The following is a 23899-nucleotide window of genomic DNA, read 5'->3' as shown; positions in this document are numbered from 1 at the left end:
TTTTGCAAAAAACCCCCAACTTCAATTATATTTAGAATATTAACCAGACACATTACAGTTCAGTTTTTATTGATTTTATAAAAAAACTTTATAAAATTACATTGAGCAGCAGCATAATCCTTTTAATAATCCCTAACATGTTCACATTTACTCAAAGTACATTGAAACATGGCTGCACGGAGCTCAAACGACAACATCTAGCGCCCCCGTGTGGCAAAAAGAGATGCTAACCAACCCGCAAACACCAACATGGAAAACAATCTTGTTTAGGCAAAGCTTATTCAATTTTCTGTTCCGATTTTTTTATTTTCACTTTTCAAGTGTAATTTGGAGACTTTCATTTAATATGGTAAAAATATTTAAATCAATTAAATGACAAAATACAATCTAAGGGGGGGAAACTTTAAAGGATGGGATGAAAAAATAAAGTAACGCATCAGATAAATAGAATATATGTTAAGAAATAACTGCACAGAAATCAGTATTCAGTAAAGACAAGAAATGGCATGTTTCTGTCTAGTGTTTGGCAAAAATGAAGTCAGTTTTCTAAATTCTCCTGCTTTTGAATCAATTACTTACACAAACTACTACAAGTGTCTCGACGCGCTAGATCCCACAGCAGGAAGGACAGAAGCCGTGATTCACAGGCACCGTCTACTTTTGTCAGCATCTTTGTCACAAAGGAGCACATAAAAAAAATAAAAAAACACTAAGTTTTGGTAACAGTTTCTTTCCTTTTAGCTTTTTTTCAGAGCGATCACAAATGACGTAAAGCCGTTTCCAAAAACAGTTTCTCTAAATGAACCCAGAGTCTACAGGTTTGGAACATGCACGTCTTAAATAATCCCAGCTTTAGATTCCTAGCTTTGGTTTTCGGTTCTAATCCTGAAATATTTTCGCTTGACCCCGAACGGAGACGCTCAAAAAGGCTTGGAGTTAGTTCTCTTACTGGACGACGAGGCGGCAAAGAAACCTTATTCAGGCTGAGAAAAATAAGCTTATATCAGGTTTGTGAATCTTGTAACAAAAAGACGGTGTTATTTTTGACAACTTGATTTTTTCTTCTATTTTTTTCCCCCTGCACCGACAACCTGATTTTCAACAATCGTTAACAAAACTCCAGCACAAGCCAGAGCTTAAAAATCAACCACCCAACCGCATATCCCTCCTCCCCAAACGATTACATCACCAGGCAAATAATTAGACAACATGAAGATTTTTCTTTAACTCAAAGTTAACGTTTTCAGGAGGTTCTTACTTTGTAGACCCATTTGAAAGTCTCATACATCCTGGAAACCAGCCTAAAATCTTATTAATAACTATAATAATAATAATAAAAGCCCTACCTAAACAGCACATAAACATCGTCTTGTGTACTTGGGACCAGCTTTAAACCGTCAAAAATGACTCGGACTTGCAGATCAAATTCCATTTTGTGATTGTTAAATGTATGAATAAATCCCAGACTCTCCGATTGCATAGCAGTGGCCGACAGGAAGTCGGCAACGTCTCTTACCTTCACAACGGAAAAGGGGAATATTTTCAGAGGAGGGAATGTTGCCGACGCTCGCGGCGTTTCGTCTGCAGTAAAAATGGAAACTGATCGGATTCAAAGAGTGCATTCAGTCCGTCAACCCTGAACATTCGAGACGGGAACAAAAACTTTTATAGAGCGTAGCTCCACGAATGTTTAAAAAAGAAAAAAAAGAAGCAGAATGAGGTAACTTCTTGTAGTGCGACTAACTACACCTTTCAGCAACTAAACCATCCGTTTCCATGGCAACCCCCATCCCCCCTTTGAGTTGTTGCTGTAGGCACAAGAGTAAGTCCACCTGGTTGCCTCTAAGTGTGTCTTTGCACAAACTTCCCCCTCAGTTCCTCTCAGGACTTCCTCTGTCGCAGCGAGTCGGAGCTGCCGTTCAGTTTGCTGCGGCCCGACGCCGCCGCCCCCGCTGCTCCTGCCGCCCCTGCTGCTCCTGCCGCCCCTGCTGCACTCGCCGCTCCCGCCGCTCCTGGGCTGCCGTTCCCCAGCTGGCGGTCCCAGTCCATGGGCGCTTCCTGTTTGCGCCGGCGCGTCTCTTTGTAACGGAGCGTGATGTCACTGTGAAGTTGGGAAAGACAGGAAACGAGGAGTTAGCCCTGCAGATTGTCTTAGGAGTGAATTTCCTTGACAAGAAGAAACAATGTGGTGGAGAAAATGTAAAAGCCTGGGGGGAAAAAAAGACATTATTTCTGTCAGATTTTACAATTTGAAACAAGAAAATGGCACCAAAAAAAAAAAGAACAAATTTGATGCATTCCTGAAAAGTAAAAGGCATTCTTATATCTGGCTCTCGTAAACGTTTCCCACAGGAAAGTCCAAGGACTTTTCAAACATTTTCAAGGCAAGTTTTCAAACTTTTTCAGCACCACACTTTGGAGATAAAACAAAAAGATACAAAGGAACTAAAAAGAAAATGGTTTCACTATTATGACAATTTATCATTACTATTAATTTCAACCACTTTTAAGTGGTCCAAGAACAAAACGGTTGATAAAATATAAGCTTTTATTCAATAACTCGTTGAGTCATGAGGAATAATAATAAATATTCATTACGTTGAAACTATCCAAGCAAATATGTAATGTGAGTAACATTCTGTCTCACACTGGTTGCTAAGACGCAATATGCAAATAAAGTTACAAAATAATCTCTAAAAAATGTTTTAGGTAGGTTTTCTGGTTTTTAGCAAACAGAAATAATTCTGGCATTTCTATCTGACAAACTAAGAAATGTTTGGTTTAACTTCAGACAGTGAGGGGAAAAATGTGTCTTTATATTATATGTATGAAAATACCTGGTTTCAACTGTAAATAATAGGCTTTTCTTATTTTTTAATCGAATGTTGAATTTCACTTTACTACAAACCGGTGCAGTTTGAACATAAAGCACTTTTTTTTCCCCCACAGAAATCAAACACTTTCCAAACCTTGAAAGCTTCATGTTCAAGGACATGAAGCTCCTGTACGGATAAGACCTGGTTCTTCAGTTGTTTAGTAATGGAGTTTGTGAAGAATGTTGTAGCTTTTGAACAAATCGCTCTGCAAAAACAGAAATAAACTGCTGAAGATGCGACAACATGATTTGGTTTCTCCCCACTGTCTATTCAAAAAACGCCATAGACTCCTAAATCCATCTAAATATGATCAATTCTATATTTATGATCTGTGAAGCAGCAATTACACCACTTGATGTAACCACTGCAGTGATGAATTGACTAAAAATGTAATTTGAGAGCTATGTGTGTTGGTGAGGCTCCATGTGTTCAGCTCGACTTGCAGACAGAATAAAATTTATAGTGTTGAATTCAGATGTACTTTTTTCCATCGCTTTTACAATCATGAGTACAAATCACACACAATATGATGAAGTCTTAAGTTCATGTCTCATCTAGCCCCGCCTTCCTCTGCTCTGGGTTCTTATTTATGTGAAGGAAAAGTAGAACTAGACTCAGACTGTTATTAATAACAGCAAATGTAGGCTAGTTATTTTAGACGCTGTTGGGACGAGCAGCTCGTTTTAAATTAGGAAGGTGGAAGCAGACAATATAAATAGGTGAAACAGTTTTTGCCATGTTGGATTTAAGATGCTTTGCTGCAAACTGTTTCAGTGGGAATCCATTTGGCTGCAAGTCATTAAAGTTTATCCATTTTATTTTCATTAAAACACACACACACACACACACACACACACACACACACACACACACACACACACACACACACACACACACACACACACACACACACACACACACACACACACACACACACACACACACACACGAATAGGCCTAGATCAGGAGTCTTCAATCTCTTGATATTCAATAACGGCTCTAATAAATGTCTAAAAATGATAAACTAATTTTGACATTTTAAATACATAAGAAAAAAAAAAGATTCCCATTTACAGCTTTTATTGGATTTGATTTCTACAACAAAATGACAGTAAACGTTTTAGGTTTAGCCTCAACATTTTTCATTTACAATTTCCACATTTATACAGAATTCTTAGTGCTGTAGAAATGTTAAGATATAATAGCTCACTAAGGAACATTGGCCGTGTTTCTTTTACTGAGGACAGAAGGATGGACGGATATATGGATGTGCATTTTATCTGAGTTTAAAGTGAAAAGACGTAAAGTTTTTCTGTTCTCCGTTCAGACTTTAAAAATATATAGACCAAGTTTCTCACTTTTCCAACACTCTCTAGGACCTTTTAAATAAAACTTTCAACTAAATAATTGATTGCCACTTCAACAGAAGTTTTCTAGAATATTTTTTAACAAAGAGTTAAAAATAATTTGCATAATTTTGAATTCAGATGCGTCATTTCATGTTGACGCGGTTTTATTCCTCTCAACATTTCTGGAAGTGCTTTGAGCATTCTTAAATGTATTTTTGGATAAAATGTCAAAACATATATTTTTCAAAAGTACTGCGAGACGAGAACAAACTCGACTCTCTTCTTACCGGATGAAGAACCTCCACAGGGTCCAGATGAGGATAAGGAAGATGCCCAAGAACCAGCACTGCATGATGGAGAAGGGGATGGGCAGCATGAGGGTGTGGGGGTCGTACTTGACCACGATGAGGAACTCCGTCACCGTTATGGCCGACACCAGCCACGCCTGCTGGCCCAGCTTCTTGTGGAACTTCCTGTTGGGAGAAGTCACACAATTAGCGCAAACCACTGCGACCTGGACGAACGTCTGCAGCGATAACTCCGGTACTGACGGGTCGTCCATGAAGTCGTAGATCTCCCTCATGGCCACGCCGCCCACGTTGACGAAGAAGACGAGGCGCAGCAGCACCAGGTAGTGTTCAGGAGGCATCCAGAGCACGAACTTCAGGTAGAAGGTGTTCAGCTCGGCCAGCAGGAACTATGAGGAGGTTCAAAAAAATAAACATATGAATCCAGGAGCAAACAAGTGAGAGAAAACTTAAAACCAAAGGAAAAATGTGCATGAAATTGATTTAAATATCTTCTAAAGCACAGGGTGTGTAACTTTTATAGTCCAAAGAGTTTTTTTTTTTTACTCTTAATGCTGCTTAAAATGAAATGCAAAGAAATGACAAAGATGATGACAGGAAGTGGCTGGAGGATGAAGATGCAACATGTTTTTTATCAAGTGAACAAACTTATTCACGTACGATTTTAATTGAGTTTCTTATTTAATGGAAACACTGCAATTTTTATTTATTTTTTATTTTTTTGACAGTGAAATATTAAAGTTCTGAACACATTTGCGATGGAGACGCAGCTCCAGTTACACAGCCCTGTTCTAAAGGTTCAGCTACTTTGCACAAATACTCGACCCTTAACCTTTTCACATTTGATCACACTACAACCAAAAGCTTCAGCGCTTTTTAACCAATCATGCGACTCCAAATGTGCGTAATCTAATCTAAGCATAAACACAGCTGCTCCTTGAGAGCCTCAGAAAGAAAAAAAAAAAAACACTAAGGGTATGAACTTTGGTTTGACAAAATCTTTAAAAAAGATCTAAAGGGTATAAATAGTTCTGTAAAACACTGTACACAAGCTGTTGTTGGAGCTTTGGAGTCGTTTCGCAATGTGGCGACTGCCCAAAATGACCCAAAGTCCTTCCAAATCGGCAGTGAGATCTCGTTACCATGAAGATAATCCCCAACACGGCGAGCCAGCGCCGAAGATCCGAAGCCGGCCTCCACTCGAACTTGGCCCAGCTGTACGGTGTGAACTGGAATGCTATGCGCTTTATCTTTCCCCTACGAGGAAAAGTGATTAGTAGATGGTTAGAAATGTGAATAAATACAAAAATACAACGGCTAAAAATAAGGATTTGATAAAATCCTGCCTTTTTTCCACAGTTTTATACGCATCTGATTTTTTCTTTCGTCATTTCAGCCGCTTTATTTAAAAAAAAACTCTCATACTAAAAGAAAGAACTACTTCTAGGTTATACTGGACTTGTGTCAGACTGAACTGAATCTCTTCAGAGGAAGCCGTCGTTTTGAAGCCTTACTTGTACGTAGGAATGTTCCAGAGGCCCTGCCACTGGTACGGCTTCATGGACAGCCAGGCCAGCGTCTTCATGCCGCAGTAGATCCCCAAACCGTTGCACACCAACACATCCATGATCCACTGGGGGGGGAGAGGACAGCTTTTGTTAAAAAGGTCAGTGAGGTCAAGCCGTATTCCACTCACACGTTGATGGATTACAACTTTTATTAGGACAAAGTGGGAAGCAAGAGACCAACATCCTGATGATTCCTCCGTTAGAGTCATTAAATAAAAGGGAAAATTGTCCTTTCAGAATTGTTTTATAGGAAAAACATTCCCTCATGTATTATTCATGTTTTTTCGAGGTTTCACCAACTCATAATGGACTTTTTAAGACCATTATGAGTTCCAAACAAACGCCCTTTGTTTGGAATCCATCACTTTTACTTGCATTTATTTTGCCAGACTGTGTAATTAAAACTAAGCAGCAAAATGACAGAGAGAAACAGGATTAAGATATTAAATTAGATAAAGAATGATGTTTTGCACTTTTACCAATCGTTATTTTACCGACATGTAGTCTGAATTAAAGCTCCGAGCGTCTCATCTCAAGTGTGTTGGGATAAAAAAAGTAAGCAGTGGCTGTACGCACATGGTCCCACCAGCACTCTGAGAAGTTCGGTAGTTGATGCTCCAGGCTGTATTCCAGGAACTCAAACATCACACTGATGATCATACACATCCACCAATCCCGAATCATCAGCGTCTGACAGGAAACACAAGACAAAAGACCTGTTAAAGGTGAGGCTGCTCAGAGCGACAGGGCGTCTTCATCTTCAAAATGTCAGGCTGGATCTTCACAGTAAGTAACTACAAAGAGGTTCTTTCATTAAAACAACATATCTAAGATTCTGATGTCATATACTCACATTATTTTATAAAGGAGGAACAACCCCGCCCCCAAAAAATCTTGCGAAGTATTTTTGGTCTAGTTTTTAGGGCAGGGGTGTCAAACTCATTTTCGTTTTGAGCCAAATCCAGATCATGAACGCTCTGGTTGTGCCAGAATGTGAACAGGTTTTATCAATATAAACTGTTAAAATATTAATTATTAAAGTTAATTATTGAACATCTTTTCAGTCCCTACAGGATTTTGTGATTCTTTTTGTGATTTTTTTTTTCAATAATAATCAAAGTGTTTGTGGTACTAATTTGGAAATATTTGTGCTTATTTTTGATGGTAAATGCCACTTTCTATTACTCGCTGTATAGATCAAGGACTACAATCTGACATCCTTTATGGTGGATGCAGCTGTTTAGTACAAGTAAAAGTTTTTGACAATTTGAGAAAAATCTGCAATAAACTCCAAATTATTAATGCAAAAAATGGGCAGGAATTTGTGAATTTTTTGGTGAATTTCCATGATAATCCTAAAAAAAACTGGAGGGACTGATTGATATAGTTTGGCAGTAAACAGATAAAAACTGCACTGATTTGATTAATAAGATAATACTTAAGCACATTTAGTGTTTAGTCTAGAATCTAGAGGGCCACATAAATAGCTGTGGCGGGCTGGATTTGGCCCACGGGCCTCGAGTTTGACACATGGCAAGTATCTGAGTACATTTGAAATAAAACAAAACTAAGTTACAAGTACATTTTCTGCAATAATTCCTTAATATTGCTTTTCTTAATTTACTAGTTCAATTGGTAGATTATTTCACTTATGGCAAAAAAAAAAAATTTAAGTAAAATAATCTGTCAAAGGAGGTAGTAATTAATTTTTTTAAAGGAATTATTGTCTTAAAACAAGAAGTTACTTGTCAGTTTTGTCTTATTTGAAGTGTGCCAAGATATTTGCACTAGAAACTAGATTAAAAATACTTGGCTGGACGTTGTGTTTCTGCAGTCTCTTAAGTTGATTGTTGGATAAAGTCTTGGTGTTTACCTTTATGTACCACCCCAGGAAGTGAGCTGGAACGAAGCCATCCATCTTATCCTGCAGAAACAAACAGGCCGATTTCCACCTTGTGCACAACCAGGATTAGAAGTCTGTGAATCTACAGCTGCTTTGGTAACAAATACAATCTTTGCACTTAATGATAACTTCTTAAAAAGCAAGAGACACATAAAGCAGCGCTGACAGACGAGTCAGTGGATATCCGTGTTTCCTTCAGCTTCTCCTCTGGGTCATCATCTCTCTGGAGGATCTGGAGCAGAAACTGCTGATGAACTACCTTTGACCCGATAGGTGCCACACCGCTGAACAGCGACGTAGTGCACCGGGTTCATCTCCAAGAAAAATCAACCACGAGGCTGCCAAAGCTAGCCTATTTATAAAAACAGGAGAAAATGCAGCAGCTGAGTGGATCATGAATGCTCAGTGCTACTTTCCCGTTCTTTCATTTTGTCTTGTAATTAGCAGTTGTTGGATTTTTCTGCCCAATTCAAGCAGGCAGAAGCTATATACGACGCTTCTCTTAAACATCTGATCCCATTCGACATGTTGGAAGTTGTGGACTGACCCACTCGGAGGCTGCAATAAATAGAGAAGGTTCTGGGTCACTGCAACAGATGCTGAGAGCAATCCCAAAGGAAAAACAGTCCCGGTTCTGGAGGTCCGGAAAAAACCCGGGCTTTTAGAGTCGGTCACATGAACGCAGTTGGAGGCGCCGTCTGTGATCCGTTTTAATATTAGTCATGCTACAAGTGGCTCTTTGGACCTTTCAGAATGGCTCTAAACAACAAACTCAAGTCGTTTTGTCCAGTTTTTCCTTTTTATTCTTGCAAAATTGTATTTCCACAAAAATAGACACTAAGAGTATGCATAGTATGCTTTTAGATCCGTTTGTCCTCTGTTGGGATCCATGTGCTTTATTATCATTAGTATTTTTTTTTTTACATAATTTGCCATTCAGTAGGAAGAAAAAAGATCCATCCTCTTTTCTCAATTGTATGTTTAGCTTTATTGTCAATCCTAAAAATAAAAATAAAATAGTGGATCTTTATATACAACACATTTCATTCAATAGATATTTTGTCTAAAATTATAAGTCATCCTTTTTTCAAAAGACGAGTTTCATTTTGCTGGCCTCAGAGTTAAGATCTCTTCTGGTTGTAAAAGCTTCAGACCCTTACTGCAGAAGCAGTCACATACTTCAGATTACCATCTCTCAGATCAAAACCAGTCTTAGAAAGGCCCAGTCAAAGTACAACTCTAAATCCAGTTGAGATTTTGTGCTTAGATTTGAAAATTACATTGAAGTTTAAGATTGGAAACATGACAAAAGCTTTCATGATTTATTTTAAAGGCATTCGAGCGCGAGATCGACTGAAACACATCAGACTCTCACCCAGAGGTTGTGAAAAGGATCCGTGGCGTTGCCCGGGTCGTAGATGAGGCAGTTTCCTCCATAGTCGCGCTCAGGCAGAGCGACCCCTAGTTTAGGGTCGATGTACTTCATGAACTGCCGCCCATCGTGCACCGTCTGTTTCATGACATTGTAATGAAGAAAAACACTGAGGTTATTTGAAAAGAAGCTCTTTTGCAGATCTATGGAGGACTGATACTGCCAAAATTGTCAACATAAAAAAAAAAGAAAAAGAATGGCTTGGTAAAGTTATTGTGCCAAATATTGTCAATTATTTAACATGTTTTATTTTTTTAATTTGTCACCTTATATCCATCAGATTTTTTATTTACTTGACTGTTTATAAAAAATTACACTTCTAGGTTCTTCTAGATTCACTTTCTAGAAGTTCTAGAAGTGAAGTTTTGCTACATTGGTATTAGCAAAACTATATCAACGTAGGATGAATAAGTGGCAGTAGATTTAATGATACAGAATATGAGAAACAAAAAAATGAGATTGGAAATAAAATTAAAAATTAAATAGTAATATTTAAAATGATAATGTCACACTGCATAATGCAATAATCTGGAGAAGTAATCCTTTTTGGCACATTAATTATTTTACTAAGCTATTTATATATGTATTCAAAATTTCGATAGGATCAGTCTTCCATACAGAGCATGATAATCTTATTAGGGCATCAAACATACATAAAACTTTCATCAAGTTTTAGGTTTACTGGAGCTGCTGGCCAGCTGGCTGACCTCTCTAAACTACAGATCAGGGTTGGCGTCTTGACATTTTAATTAAACTGGGAGAGAGAAAAGAGGCTTCCAGTGACCACTACATAGAAACACCAGGAACTTAAGCAAAAATCAGTTTAAAAAAATTAAAAAATCTGACATTTTGGCTGGTGTTTAGGATGTCTTAACGGCTTCCATCCAAGACATCGGTAAGCAGTCAAATTTAAAGGGAATGAAATCAAGTGTTTCAGTGGAGAAGTTCTGCTGCTTCACGGTCAGAAACAGCCAACAAAGAAGAGCCATTTGTGAAACACTTTACATGATTGGATACGCACCTGAAAGAGGATGAAGATGAGGAAGAGTTCATAGACGACACTAACGCAGAGCCAGAACCGCCAGTAAGCTGAAGAGAGAGAACAAACATGAGTCATTTAAAAATATTTGGTACCGTGTTTGTAGATTCAGCTCATTAAAGTCATCAATGGTGCGTTCACACCGGCCCCGTTTGATCCAACTCCAAAAAGTCTGGAAAGTCCGGTTTGTTTGGCGAGGTGTGGACGCGCAAACGAACTCTGATCATTCACACAGTGCAGTGTGAAAATTTAACAAATGCTGCAATATATAGATATTTATATATCACTTCTGCTACTTTTATGGAGCTGTCCAGACAAATCTAGACATCACTAAGCAGGTGTTGCTGCAACCTCAGCAAAGAAAAACTTCAATCTGTTGGTTCTCGAGCATCAACCTGCGTGCGGCTGAACGAGTTTCTCCGGCTGCTGATGACAGAGTCGATGATTGATGGGTGATTCTGCTCAAAGTTTTCTTCTCCGACAGTTTCCCTGAAGACTCCAGGTTCAAACCCAGTTCCCAGAACCGGCCCGGCAGCCTTCTTATCAGCTCCTCCGGTGGCTAAACCCGCTTCCTGTGCGACTGCATGTCTGTTACCGGTTGTACATGCAAATAAACGGGGAGCCACAGCACTCAGCGGGTTGTTGTTGAGGTTATTTTGTTGTGGGCGAAGTGTTTGAAGTGCTTTCACATCTGGACACGACGAGATCGCCCAGTCAGGTGTTGGGTTTCTTATGTGCTGCTGTTTTGTGGAGCTACTATTACATTTGACTAGACTCGTTTTCTAGACTGTGCAGTCTTAAAAAAAAAAAAAAAAGAAAAACTGGCGTACAAGTGGTGCTTCCATTAAACCAGCTCCTAAAGTCGTCTACCTGGCAGACTGTTCATGCAGAAGTCACCTCGTCTCACACAACAACTGAGTCCAGAGGGACGTGAAGGCAGGAAGGTACAGAAAAAAAACAGGCTTCAGAGGACGGATGTAGCTGTCGTCGGTTGTTGCCAGGCGTGTTGTTAGGTTACGATTGTTGCACGACTTCTTTGTGCTGCGCTGATGTTCAGGTGTGTTCAAGATCACGCCATGTTAAGCACACTCCCCGACCTGTTGAGCGAGTCCAGCCATTCCTGCTGCTAATCCTAATGTTGCATTTCTATTGTTACTCTGTATGATTTGTTTCCCCAAGGAAAAATGTTTTTAAGGATTTTCAGATTTGCAACCTGAAGCTCCTAATGGATCACCGTCTCAGGGAGTGGCAGAGTGACTGAGCTTCTAGTAACAGCAACAGCTGAACAAATGCAAAGAAATCTTTCACTGAAATTTGATTTTCTGTGGCATCTTAACGGATTTGCTTTTTGTGTTCTGCTTCCGACAGAATGCACGACAAGAGACGTCTGGACATGTTGTAAAGAAAAAAAATCCTAATCGTGTTTATACTGCGGTATATTTTATCGTTTCAAGTTTGAATGAATGACTTCAGAAAAAATAAGGAAACACTGAATATCAAATATCAGTTTTTGATCCGTTTTGTCGAAAGCGTTGACCTGCCGACAAATTTTAGCTCATTCCAAATTCTCTGCCAGAGCTGGAAAAAAAATAACTTAAGAATAATTATCTTTCACAGCTGATCTGATTCCCAACTACATTTAAAGCAGAGGTGACATCACAGCTGCTGTAAAACAGGTTTTACTATTATAAACAAAAGTCTTTGGCATATTATAACAGATTAGCACTGATAGGCACTCTAAAGGAGAAGTTTGTTTCCTGTAGAGCTCACTCTAACTCCTAAGAGTCAAACGTTTTCAAATTCAGGATGAAAACTCAAGAAAGCAACTTGAATGATAATGTTGTAAATAAAATAACCATTCCTCGACTTTTGCATCTTCACACTTCACTGACAATGAAAGTAGTTTGTATTTAGGCTTCAGGGTAACACTTTACTTGACGGCATGTGCATAAAACTGACATGACGCTGTCATGAACATGACATAACACCTGTTATGAACATGAATAAGTCTTTATGAATGTTTGACTGCTGTCATGAAGTGTCATTCGGTAAATTATGACACTTTTTTTTAAAAGGTTTTGTTGGCTCTAGTGTCCTTTATTTGAAAGTAGTTCAACAGGAAAGAGAATTATGAGAGAGGGGGACGACATGCGGCAAATGTCACCAGGCCGAGAATCGAACCTGTGACCACCAGCACGAGGACTAAAACCTCCAATATGTGGGTTGTGCTTTGTCCCTGCGCCACCACAGCACCCCAAAGTTGACCATTTTAATGGACTTTTAATACAGGTTTTAGTGCAAACTATGCATTAAAAGTGTCGTTATTTACTGAATGACACTTCATGTCAGCAGTCATAAACTCCTTCACATTTATGACAGTGTCATGTCACGTTTATGTGCACCCCGTCAAAAGGTGTTACCAACTTCAGTAACGACGTCCAAACTGAAGAGTGGTGTTGCTACAGTAACAGTGTTTCAATATGTTGAGTTTACCATTCAGAAAAAAAATTTAAGTTTGAATAATTATTTTTTTTCTTCTCCAAGCCAAACATTTTCGGATCGAGGTTGTTGTCTGATGTCTTGGGGCATCTCAGATGTTGAGCTCTGCCTAGTGAACCAGATTAGGCTTTCTGGATTTCTAGTAATATTCAGTTTCCATCTGCACTATGAAAGGCTTGGTGAATGAAAACCACAGTTATGAAAACACCATAAGACACCTTCTATAGAAGCTGTGAAGGAAAACAGGTAAAGAAAAAAAATAATATGCGTCATTTTCCCTGAGAGGAGCTGAGCTCATTTATAGAATGACGTGGAGCTCAATACGGATCTGGATGAAATGGTCCAGAAACCAGCAGGTTTTGACTCAATAATTGTAAAAATGACTAAAATAAAAGAGTAAAAAACCAACAAATTATTAATTTCTAAAAGGACTTGAAATTGAAGTCATCTCATCACCAACATTTAACTAAAATGTCAAACAAGGATATTTTAGCCATTTCTAATGAATACTCTGCCTTTTCAAGACCATATATTTGTAATTAAACAAACATCAAAGTTACAGAGAGCTGGCAGCTAATTTTGTTTGCAGCCACTGCAGGTTTGCAGGTTTGATTTGAAGGGAGGAGCCTATTTATCAGGCCAATTCCTCTGACCAATCAGAGCAAAGGAGGCTGTGTGGCGAGGGGCAGCCGGTCTTGACCTTTCACAACACAATGAAGGTCAGAGTAACCGTTACTTAATGACATGATGTCAGTGTCAACAGAAGAGGTTTGGACACTAACAGACTACAGTAGTTTTTCTACAGTAGTCTGAAGAAGAACTATTTCTTCTTGAACTACTGAGGAAGAACATAGAGATGTTTTAATAGTAGTTTTCATAGTAATCTGATAAATATGGTTGTGTGTTTGGATTAGTTTATTGTTAGTGTTTTAATGTAAAGAAATATTTTATTTCAAAGTCATTAATATAAAATAAATGTCTTCATGTTGGGCTAGAGAACTTTGTCTAAATATAAAACCTGAGTTTTTCCTACCAGATCTGATTTTAATCGATTTTTTTCTCGCTTTCCTCTTTAAAAAAATGAATTACAATGACAAAGTATTTTCAAAAGAAGGCTAGTCTTTCAGTCTTCCCTTTATTACAAAATAAAAAAATTATTTTACCAGAAAATAAACAAAAAATTACAAGAAAAAAATTTGTTTCAATGAGAAAGAAAAAGCTTGGATAAAGTTATCAGGATCTGATGTGAGCAGCTCAGTTTGCACAATTTGAAAGATCTGCTACCGATAATTTGATGCTGATGTGTTAACAGATAAAATATTTCCATTAAATATTAGCAAGACTTGTACCAAAGTTTTATTTTACTATTTTTTGTGTTGACATCTCAGAAAATTTATACTTTATTCTCCTAATACCATGACTGTATTCTTGTATTATTACTTTAGTATATTAATTAAAAAATATTAATAAGTAGGGCCTGATATTCCGTCATACAGATGACCTGAATTCAATATCCAAATAAATAGAAGCTGTAAAACAGTCTTGTCAAACAAATGGTGGGATGTGTCCATACTGACGTCAACCTGAACCAGCGCTCAGTTATTTTTCCCCAATAACTGAGCGCATTGGTGAAAAACAATAAAAAAATAAAAAAATACTGGGTTTCCAAAAAACCCAGTACTACATCTTTAAAAACCAAAAATTTTATAATTATTTTTTTGACCAGAGAACAGATGTGATCAAATTGTTGGTCCTACCTGGATGGGGTCGGGTGAAGGGTCCATCTTTGGCCTGTGTTACCCCAAAACAGAGGAAAACCAGGATGCTGGCCACAATGCCCCTGCAACGATCAGAGAGATGGAGAGGATTCCTTTGGTTTATTTTAATTCATATATAATGAAAAAAAAAGTTAAAGGGGTTCCAATTCTTTTTCTCTCTCATTTGAATAGACGGAGTTTAGATCTTATGACTGGAATCGACCAGGAACCCGAAGCCAAGACTAATTACAGGGTTTATGCAGCTTCACCAACTCAAATTTAAGACCTGCTGAAGATAAAAGGGCAGAGCTGTAGAAAAGAAACTGACATTTCTGGAGAATTTCTGTGGGTTTGTCATAAAATTTGTGCTTCTTGAATGACGTATTGCTCTCTAGCTAGCAAAGAAGTTAGCTAGAGAGCAATATGCTACCTGTTTTGTTCATTCACTTGCTAGCTAGCAAGTAAGCAAACACACCAGCTAGCTAGTATTAGCTAATAGTAGTATTAGTAGTACTACTAGTATCAACTCATACTAGCAGTATGAAGCAGTTATTAGCTCGAACTGTCAGTACGAGCTAATACTTGTAGTATTAGCTAGTACCAGCTAGCTAGTATTAGCAGCTAGTTGCATGTACCCTCAAAAACGCAGTGAGTGAAGAAGTCTGTTCACAACTCAAACTTTTGCCTGATAAACGTCCTGCAAGAAAAAAACCTGCATAGTATGAGATAAATTGTGCTGCTATGACAAAATTTAAAACCTGTGATTAACATTTTATTTTCCTAAAATAACAGCCCAAGTCATTTTTTGTTAAAAGCAATTTTTTGTTAAGCTGTTATTTTCATAAGGTGACGGTATTTAAGGCGGCAACTTTCATTTTCTTTAATGAATTTAAGACCTTAACTTTAGATTAATGAACTAAAGACTTTTTAAGGATGCACAGACACCCTGAATCAGAGCCATGTTATGTCAGATGATGGTACCAGTCTGAACTTGCAGTGTAGGTAGGGATAAGTAGCCAGACGTCGGCTAAAATTAAAGCCAGAGCTGCTTTGCCAGCAAGTCTAGTCACATGAGTGTGACTGATTGTGCAAGTGTGTGTGGGAGGAGAATTAAGTGTGTGAGTTTGAGAGAGGAGTGTTGCATGTAAACGTTAAAGGTGGGTGCAAACTAGTTGGAGGCAGAAAAAGCAATGTCCTATAGAATGAGAGTGTGTGTACATATAAGAGTGGATCTTTATCCCGACGAGCCGGACTCTGCTGATGGCAGCAAATCCCTTTAAGAGCCTTCCTGCAATCTCTCACAGACGCATCAACAAACAAAATGCATCACCGGCTGCAGCTTGAGCCCAACTTCCTGGGAATCTTTCTATCAGACTCGTTAAACACACAAACATCCTCTTACAGAAGCAAACAAAGCTAAAAATAATAATAAAAACAAACGTATAAGAAGCTACGGTCCCCTGTGAAATCCAAATCAAACACAGAGCAGAACTAGATGCGATTCGGTCTGCCTTTTGGGTCTGAACCGTGAGAAAAGGTTTCAGACAGCTTACACGTTCAGCCTCTTATCCACCTGGTAATGCTGTCAGAGGAAGGCCTAATGCAATTTAACAGGCAACAAACAGACCCAAGAACAGAAGAGGGACTATAAATGCTGCTGCTGCCGTCCAAGTCTGATGAGCTGCAGGCTGTTTTTTTTTTTTGCCTCCGGTTTTCCAAGACAAACGTCACAAAATTTTAGTGGTTCTGGCACAAACGGAGAAAAGTGAATCACATGGCAGCCGCTTGGCATTCCTCCCAGTTTCTGAGGTTTCAGAGTTCTATAAAACCCAGAGATGCTTGTCTTGAGTTACATTTGAGGGATAAGTTCACAACATAATGAGTTAGTCACCTGCAGCAGGCAGATTTACGATGTGATTAATATAAAGAACGGCAAATTTACCATTAATTTGTTGCATCTCTAGTGAATTTCTGGCTACCTGAAACATGCTTCAGATAATTCAATTTAATATCTCACTTTGTTTTGACTAATCATAATTCTGAGTAAAGATGCCATAATTCAAAACATCTAAAATGTATTTTTAGATAGGAGATGCATAGATTCGACTACTTAAATCACAGATATCTTGAAAGCAAATAATGACGAGGCAAAATTAGAGTATCACATGTCTCTAAATTAGATTTTACCAGTCAGAAGTCCTTTAAAGATATCTCCGAATAAAGTAGAGATGTAAATAACATTCTGAAATTTCAATAAAATAATAAATAGGAAATTCTTTGCAGATTTTTGAAGCACAAATTAAGTTCTTCATTCACTACTGCTGAGATCTTTCCATGTTGCAGCATTTTCTGACAGTTTTGTGTGGGACTCTAAAAATTCTGCAGGCAGCTGTAAGGACACCTACAGTAAATGCCAGAACAAGGGGGGCTTAAGCTCAAATGTACTTTTAACTATTCATAATTACGTTTGTGTTGTCTTGTAATTACGGATGAGTGGTGCTTCAAATGACCAATCCGGTGACATGAGGTGTGACATCTGGGAAGGAATTTTGACTCGTCAAATTAAAATCTTGAATTATTATTCTGACTGGTCAGAATGTCAATGCAGGTGTCGTAAATTACCATTCAGGGTGGTCAGAGTGTAGTTGACTCTAGTCAAAACTCATTTTTAAATATCTACGGATAGTCAGACGAAAGTGATTTTATGTTAAAACAGCCTCCCATAAGTCACCAGTTATAACACTTTTCCTCTTTGTGGTTCTCACTTTGCTATTTTCAAAGCTGCATCTCCGAGGCATCTTTACGTTTGCACCATCAGCCCGACTAATTAAAAACGCACTCGCAGAAAATTACTTAAAGACAAACTGGATGGAAACAAATGGAGTGAGTTAATAGTTTTCCTCCTCTGATGAAGTGCTTCCAGCCACATGGCGGGAAGAATAATCCAATCAAGCAGCTCCAGCCGTTTAGTGGAAAATTTCCTGTCCTTCTCTCAGGGGTTATTCAAAGAGGGGGAGGACGTGACGGAGGAGGCGCGCTGACCTTTTAGTGTTGTAGGCTGTGTCATGAGGCGTCTCTTCCAGCAGCGTGACGTAGACCAGGGCGCAGGTCAGAATGAACAGCACCGTCAGCGTGTGGGCTCGCCTGCAGGGGCAGAGAGAGAGAGAGAGACGGCAAAAATAAGATTAGTACCATTTATAGACAAAAACCTGTTTTGATGCTTACATCCTGGAGGGACGGCAGCCATGTCTGCAAAAGGTGCTGCCAGCAGAGATCTTATAAAAGTCGGCCGAGGGGAACGATTGGGAGAAAAGTCCGGAGCGAAAGCTGCAGAACTTCATTTCTCAGGAGTGTTTTGCGAGAACATTTAGACCTTTTTTGATCGTATTATAACAGCCAGATTCATGTCATTTTATGACAGACCAACAGCAGTTTGATGCATAAGCGCCAATACATTTTCTCAGTCGTTTACCACTCTCAGTTGGTGGAAATGCACCCCAAGTAGAGACCTAAACCTGTAGATCATCTGTGGCAGGACTTAATACTTCAAGACCAACTTTGAAACGCAAAACGGGTTGCCTGCATGTATGAAGAGAGAACAGACAGACCCCAGAAGAAGTACAGAGGTAATTGTAGCAAACCATGGTTCAACAAAGTGTTGACTACAATATACACACCAAATATACATCATTCTTACTTGAATTTTACAATTATGAGCTGCTTTGTGTTGCTCTAACAAAAAAAATTTCACGTTTTTAAGGCAGAGATTTCTGTCTGGAAACTAATAAATTAAGTTTAGCTACAAATAAACTACAGATGGTTAAACTCTCCGTCTAGGTTGTTGCATAAACATCGTTTCTATGATGTGGACCATCGACTTTCCTCATGAACCCACAACCAATGACCAAACTTTGGCCTTTATCATGCAATAGTGGCGTCACTCTGATATCTGTGCATTGTTACAATCTATAGATAGATTTACTGCGAGGGCAAAGTTTTATTTGACCACTTATTGATAATAACAGGGTTGATTGCCTCTAAAGTAAGAAATGAAGAAGCGTTCCAACTGGAGCGATGAGCTGAATGCTGGGTAAAGAGAGAGTCGGGTTTAAATTAAGCTTTTCAGCTTCACTTTCTGCTTTTTTCTTTTTAATATATGCAACTGAAGAACTAACTTCAAACATGTGTTGCATAAAGAATATTTTTTCTTCTTAAGGCACAAAACCAAGTGGTAATGTGAAACTGATTACATTTTTGACACTTTAATTCATCCGAGCAGAAATCAAATTAGAAAATAAAAGGTAAATTTCACATTTTGACCTGGAGATGCATAAACTGTAATATTGGAGATTTAATGGTGATTTTTAGAGCCAAGAACCACCAGATAGAATTATATTACTGTCAAAACTAAAATCAAATTTACAAGACAAAAATAAAAGCTGTATGTGCTCTTATCGTCTGAACTAAATATTAACGTTGAAACATTCCAATACCAGCAAGTCACAAAAATTAAAAGTTTAATTTAACGAACTGCCATATATCGGCACTGACATTGGTATCGGCTGATATTAAAATTTTTATTTAACAGACCAGCACCTGTTATTAGGACAGGTTTTACTTTCTGCCGGGTGAATTCTAACGGCTGCATTTCGTGCTGCACAGCCTCCATCAGTCAACCTGTAGAACAAGAGCTGCTCTCCAAGTCCTCAAAGTGAGTCATGGCGGCCTGAGAGTTTTCTCCTGGTTCCACCTCCTTATCCAACCTGTTCAGCAGGAGGGAGGAAGAGGGGAGGGCCCTTGTTTGCCTCCAGGCTGACAACCACACAGCAACAACGGAGGAGAACAAATACCGGTTCTGTGTAGCTCAGAGAGAGTCTGAGATTAGAAAGGAGCCTGTCGGTAAACTGGAGACACAACCAGCAGTTTTAAATGGGTAGAAAAGTTACAGCAACAGAAACATTTACTGCAAATCAGAGTGACGTCCATTCTAATCCTCTTATTTTCCCCCCTCCTTCTTAAAATAAAACCACTTTCCAGTCTGCCCCTACAAGGCGGACTGCCTATAATTTTCATCTCCTCACCAACTCGAGACGGGTTTCCTCGTCCTCAAATTATTTTGGGACATTTCTCCACAACCCTTGGTAAACTAAACTTAGTCAGATCTGCTCGTTTGCAAAAATAAAACAAGAAGCAGCTGCTCTTTTAACCGCTTTCTGCATTTCCAGACTGACCTGTGATCCGGATAATCACTAAATCCTTCACTCTTATCACTGGCCAGCTGTCACCAATTTTCCACACATGTCTGAGGTGGAGATTACCAGCAGTGTCGCTTCCAAAGATGCATCGGATCAATGAACGACTCGCTGTGCATGTCATGTGGGAAGGATTTTGCCGTTTTATTTTCACTAAACGTGGCTCGTCAAACCTCTGTTTTATTGACGTGTCATGTGACAGAATGAAATGGCAATAAAAGGCCGTCTTGCTGTAAAAGGAAGCCAAAATTAAACAACACTTGGTTTTCAAAGTTCAGCCTCATTCATCTTTCGTCAGATCCTGAACCGTTTATATCATTTAGGGCCATCAGAGTACGTGGGAGTTGAATACTAACACAAAGCACGGTTTAAAGATTTTCATTTGCAACTTTTCTGAAATTTGTCGTTACAGCGTGATAAAATGTGGTAAAAAGCCTGGAACAGAGATCAAAAAGATCGAGATAAAACAAAGCGTAAAAATAAACATAATAATCAGACATATTGTAGTTTAACTGCATTAGTTTTTACATTCAAGCGGATTTTCTAGTTAGTTGAATAAACTCTAGATGCTCAATAAAATTAACCAGCAAAGATTTGCACCGTCAGTCTGGAAGACACTTGTTTTTATGAGAGAAGAGGCTGAATTTATACAAAACAGGACTGCAGCTGACAATTATTTTGTAATCGATTATTCTGATGATTAATCGGATTTTTTTTTTTTAAATGGCATATTCTAAAGATTTTTCATTTATATACTTAAACAGGATATCTACAGGTTGTAGACAGTCAAATGTAAGACTTTTAAGATCTTTTTTTAAATGCTAGCTGGGACAAAATGCAAGACCAAAAAAAAATAAATTATTATTATTTTTTTAAACCCTTTAAATATAGGAAACGATTGTGGGATCCTGCTGGATCTTATGGGCAAAAACAATCGTCCAGCCAACTAGTGATGTATTTTCCTTAAAAGAAATAAAAAAAGCTAGCTAAGAAGAGTAGATTAGCAGCAAGTTAGTAACCACTGAGTCATAACTTTTTAAGGTTGCCCAGGCACCTTGTTAGGTTTATTTTGTACACATAAAGTAAAATGTAAATAAACATAATTGAGTTCCTTTTTGTGATAAGTAAACGAACATTTTATTGGCTAAAATACAAAAACAGAATTTCTTTAGTGTATGCATTTGCAGCTGGAAAAAAAAATACTTTTAACATTAACGTGTGAAAAGCTCACAGTCTTTTATTGCTTGACTTATTATCAGTACAGTGTAGGGCTAATCTGGTAGGTTTTTTAAAATGAATAAAAGGTTATATTTTTCACAGAATTTGAATTTGGGCAGAACATATTTACAGATGAAGAAGGCCATTTCTTGATCTGTGACTTACCTCTGCCACCAAAGACACTAAACCTTTACACTGAAGAGCCAAGACAGCTAGGAAAAACTGCTGCAGGGAGGGAATGACACATTCCCAGACACACGCACAACCTGCACAGGACCTCAGGTTTATTCATCTGTAAGAAGTCTGCCATCTTCATCTTGTGTTGAGTAAGCAGCAGGGTGGGACATTATAGTAGGTGAGCTTGGATGGAAAATGTGAGTCTGTGTGAGGAAACCCACTAATTCACCTCTAGCTGTGCTGGAATAAACGGATGTCACTTGGGGCTGACTTTCAGACAACCTTGCTGCATTAGAAAACTAAACTCGCCACCTACCCGCTCCCCTGTGGGTAGGTGGTCGTGACACCCTCAGGTCCCCCACTCACCAGAAAAAGGTGTTGGTCCCGTCGTCGTACACCTCGCACTCCGCGATTCTCCGGTGGAGGCTCTCCTTGGACGTCTGCTTCAGCACCTTGGCTTTTCCTGCGGGGCTCGGCTCCGGGAAGCCCACATCAAACGAGCCGTTGTTGACCTGCTCGGCGGCGGATGCGGCGCTGGCGCTCTTGCCGGCGGACGCGCCGCTTCTCTTCGACTCGGACTTGGTCATGGCTGATTGGGTGACTGCTTTCACCCTTTTGAAAGCCGCCCGCTGTGCTTTCAAAGAAACGAAAAAGGGGGGCGTGGGGGGGGGGGGGGGGGGGGTGGCAGTAGCGATCCGGCTCGGTTTGGCTTATCCCCGAGATCAGCTCCTGGTCTCTGTGGTCCGCGTCAGCCCCACCCAGGTGGCTGCCAGCATCCTGAGGTGGCCGGAGAAAAATCGACGCAACTTGAACAACAGGGAGGGGGGAAAAAATTACCTGAAAATCACGTCCCGTTCGGTTGTGCTCAGCGGCGAACCTGTCAAACAGGCACACCGACGCCGCCTACTTATATCCAACTATTTAAATGTCATCTGTTCCTGGACCGTCAGCAACGACGACTTCCTCCAAAACACGCTGGGAGGATTTTAAACTGAAGGATAGAAGCTAATAAACAAATCAAAGCTCTGCTCTGCTTTAGTGTCACACAAATTGGTTAGCTATTGGTAGCTATTTTTAAATGTTTGACCTTGTCTAGGAGGCTAGTCAACTAAAAGGTTCGTTATTAATTAACCAGCCGGTATAAACAGACTTTTTTAAGACAGCGTTTCGCATTTTATGTCTCTTTTTTGAAGGAGTCAGGACATTTATTAGCTAGCCTCTCGTGTGCGTTTGAAATGTAGCTACCATTACTCACCAGCTGGGTTAATTTGTGTGCTTACGGGCTGTTTTACGGGTAAGCTGAGAAGCTGCTACCGCTCGATACATTATAGCAAATGTAGAAAACAGCTTTGCTGCTAATGAAAAAAGTTGTTTAAAGCCTGGCTGTACCCACACAGACCGACAGAACCACTGCTGAGCCGCTTAAGCATTGACAATCAACTGCATGCTCCGCACACAATCACATGCTCTGAAACACAAAGGCGTTTCCGGTAATTGCTCTTCAAAGTAAAAGCCCCTACATCTCCGGTTATAAGTGATACGTCGGTGCGGGCGCCATATTGTGATAGGTAGTTTCGCGCGGTAAGAGTAATGTTATTCCAGTATGCCGTTTTTATATCTGATGTAATTTGAATAAAATGATGTGCAAATTCTGATATTTTGAATTTAAAATAACAACAATGAATAGAAGTACATGAGGTCATTACACAACAAATACAGGGGAAAAAAAACATTTGTTTGGTTACAATACCCTTCTTATTCATTCAGGGACGCAGTTAGAGGGGGTAGCCTAGCCAGAAATTGTACTACGATATTGTAACAATAAAATAACATTAATAACTTAAATTGTGTAAATTAGCCTTCCAGAAGCTTGCCATGATATCATCTGGGCTTTCCCAAATTATTCAAAGGTGTGGTAAATGTTGTGTGTATAAGCTTCCAAACGTAAAGAAAGCAATGATATATATATATTTTTTAACAAAAAACTCCTTGGCATTTAGAAAGTATAAACTTTTGAGAAACCCAGCTGACCTACAACAGGAAACATCTACTCTTATTTAATGTCAAACACAAATATGTATTTTCAATACAGCGTAAACAATAAAAACCTCAGCTACGGTTTTCCACAACTTTTCTTTTAAAGCGTCTCGTAAAAATGCCACTCACAAAATGGCCGTGACTTGCTAGGCATTCGGAAGCTCGTCTGCCCTTTCTGTGCGTCTAATGACGAACTGAAATTGTTTTATTATGAAAATAAAAACATTCGACTCGGAAGTCCAGCTTCGCCTACTTGCCGGTGCAGTCTAACCACGCTTTACTGAGGAACCTTTACTTTTCAGTATTATGGGTCTGTAACTAACATTCAGTAACAGTACAAAAGAGTTGAGCAGGACTGTAGTTAGTCTGGGCTTTCAGTTTGAAAAGAGGCGCTTTAAGCTGGCGTTTTGCTACAAGTTGTTAGCATGGCTTTAATTGGATAATTTGCATCGCGTCATATCCGCCTCCTCTAGAAATAAACACA

General features: G+C 39.1%; 1 protein-coding gene across 2 annotated transcripts; it reads right to left on the bottom strand.

Annotated features, from left to right (window-relative positions):
* Nucleotides 1-52: 52 nt before the first annotated feature.
* ptdss2 (phosphatidylserine synthase 2) lies at nucleotides 53-22824 on the bottom strand. Of its 2 annotated transcripts, XM_081607825.1 has the most exons (13): nucleotides 22634-22824; nucleotides 21745-22155; nucleotides 17774-17875; nucleotides 14732-14814; nucleotides 10458-10525; nucleotides 9380-9514; nucleotides 7975-8025; nucleotides 6678-6791; nucleotides 6048-6166; nucleotides 5676-5790; nucleotides 4777-4922; nucleotides 4513-4698; nucleotides 53-2101 (listed from the first exon to the last, which is right to left on the bottom strand). In XM_081607825.1, the coding sequence occupies exons 2-13, from the start codon at nucleotides 21963-21965 to the stop codon at nucleotides 1882-1884; spliced, it is 1560 nt and encodes a 519-aa protein (XP_081463951.1). In that variant the 5' UTR covers nucleotides 21966-22155; nucleotides 22634-22824; the 3' UTR covers nucleotides 53-1881. The 2 variants fall into 2 exon arrangements, with proteins under 2 accessions (XP_081463951.1, XP_081463950.1); XM_081607824.1 differs by having other exon boundaries at nucleotides 21745-22824.
* Between the last annotated feature and the right edge of the window lie 1075 nt (nucleotides 22825-23899).

The sequence above is a fragment of the Poecilia reticulata genome, chromosome 6, assembly GCF_904066995.2.
Source record: "Poecilia reticulata chromosome 6, P_reticulata-male-v2, whole genome shotgun sequence".
NCBI classification, from domain to species: domain Eukaryota; kingdom Metazoa; phylum Chordata; class Actinopteri; order Cyprinodontiformes; family Poeciliidae; genus Poecilia; species Poecilia reticulata.
Note: the sequence above shows the minus strand (reverse complement) of the source record. Positions and strands in the feature narration are given on the sequence as shown.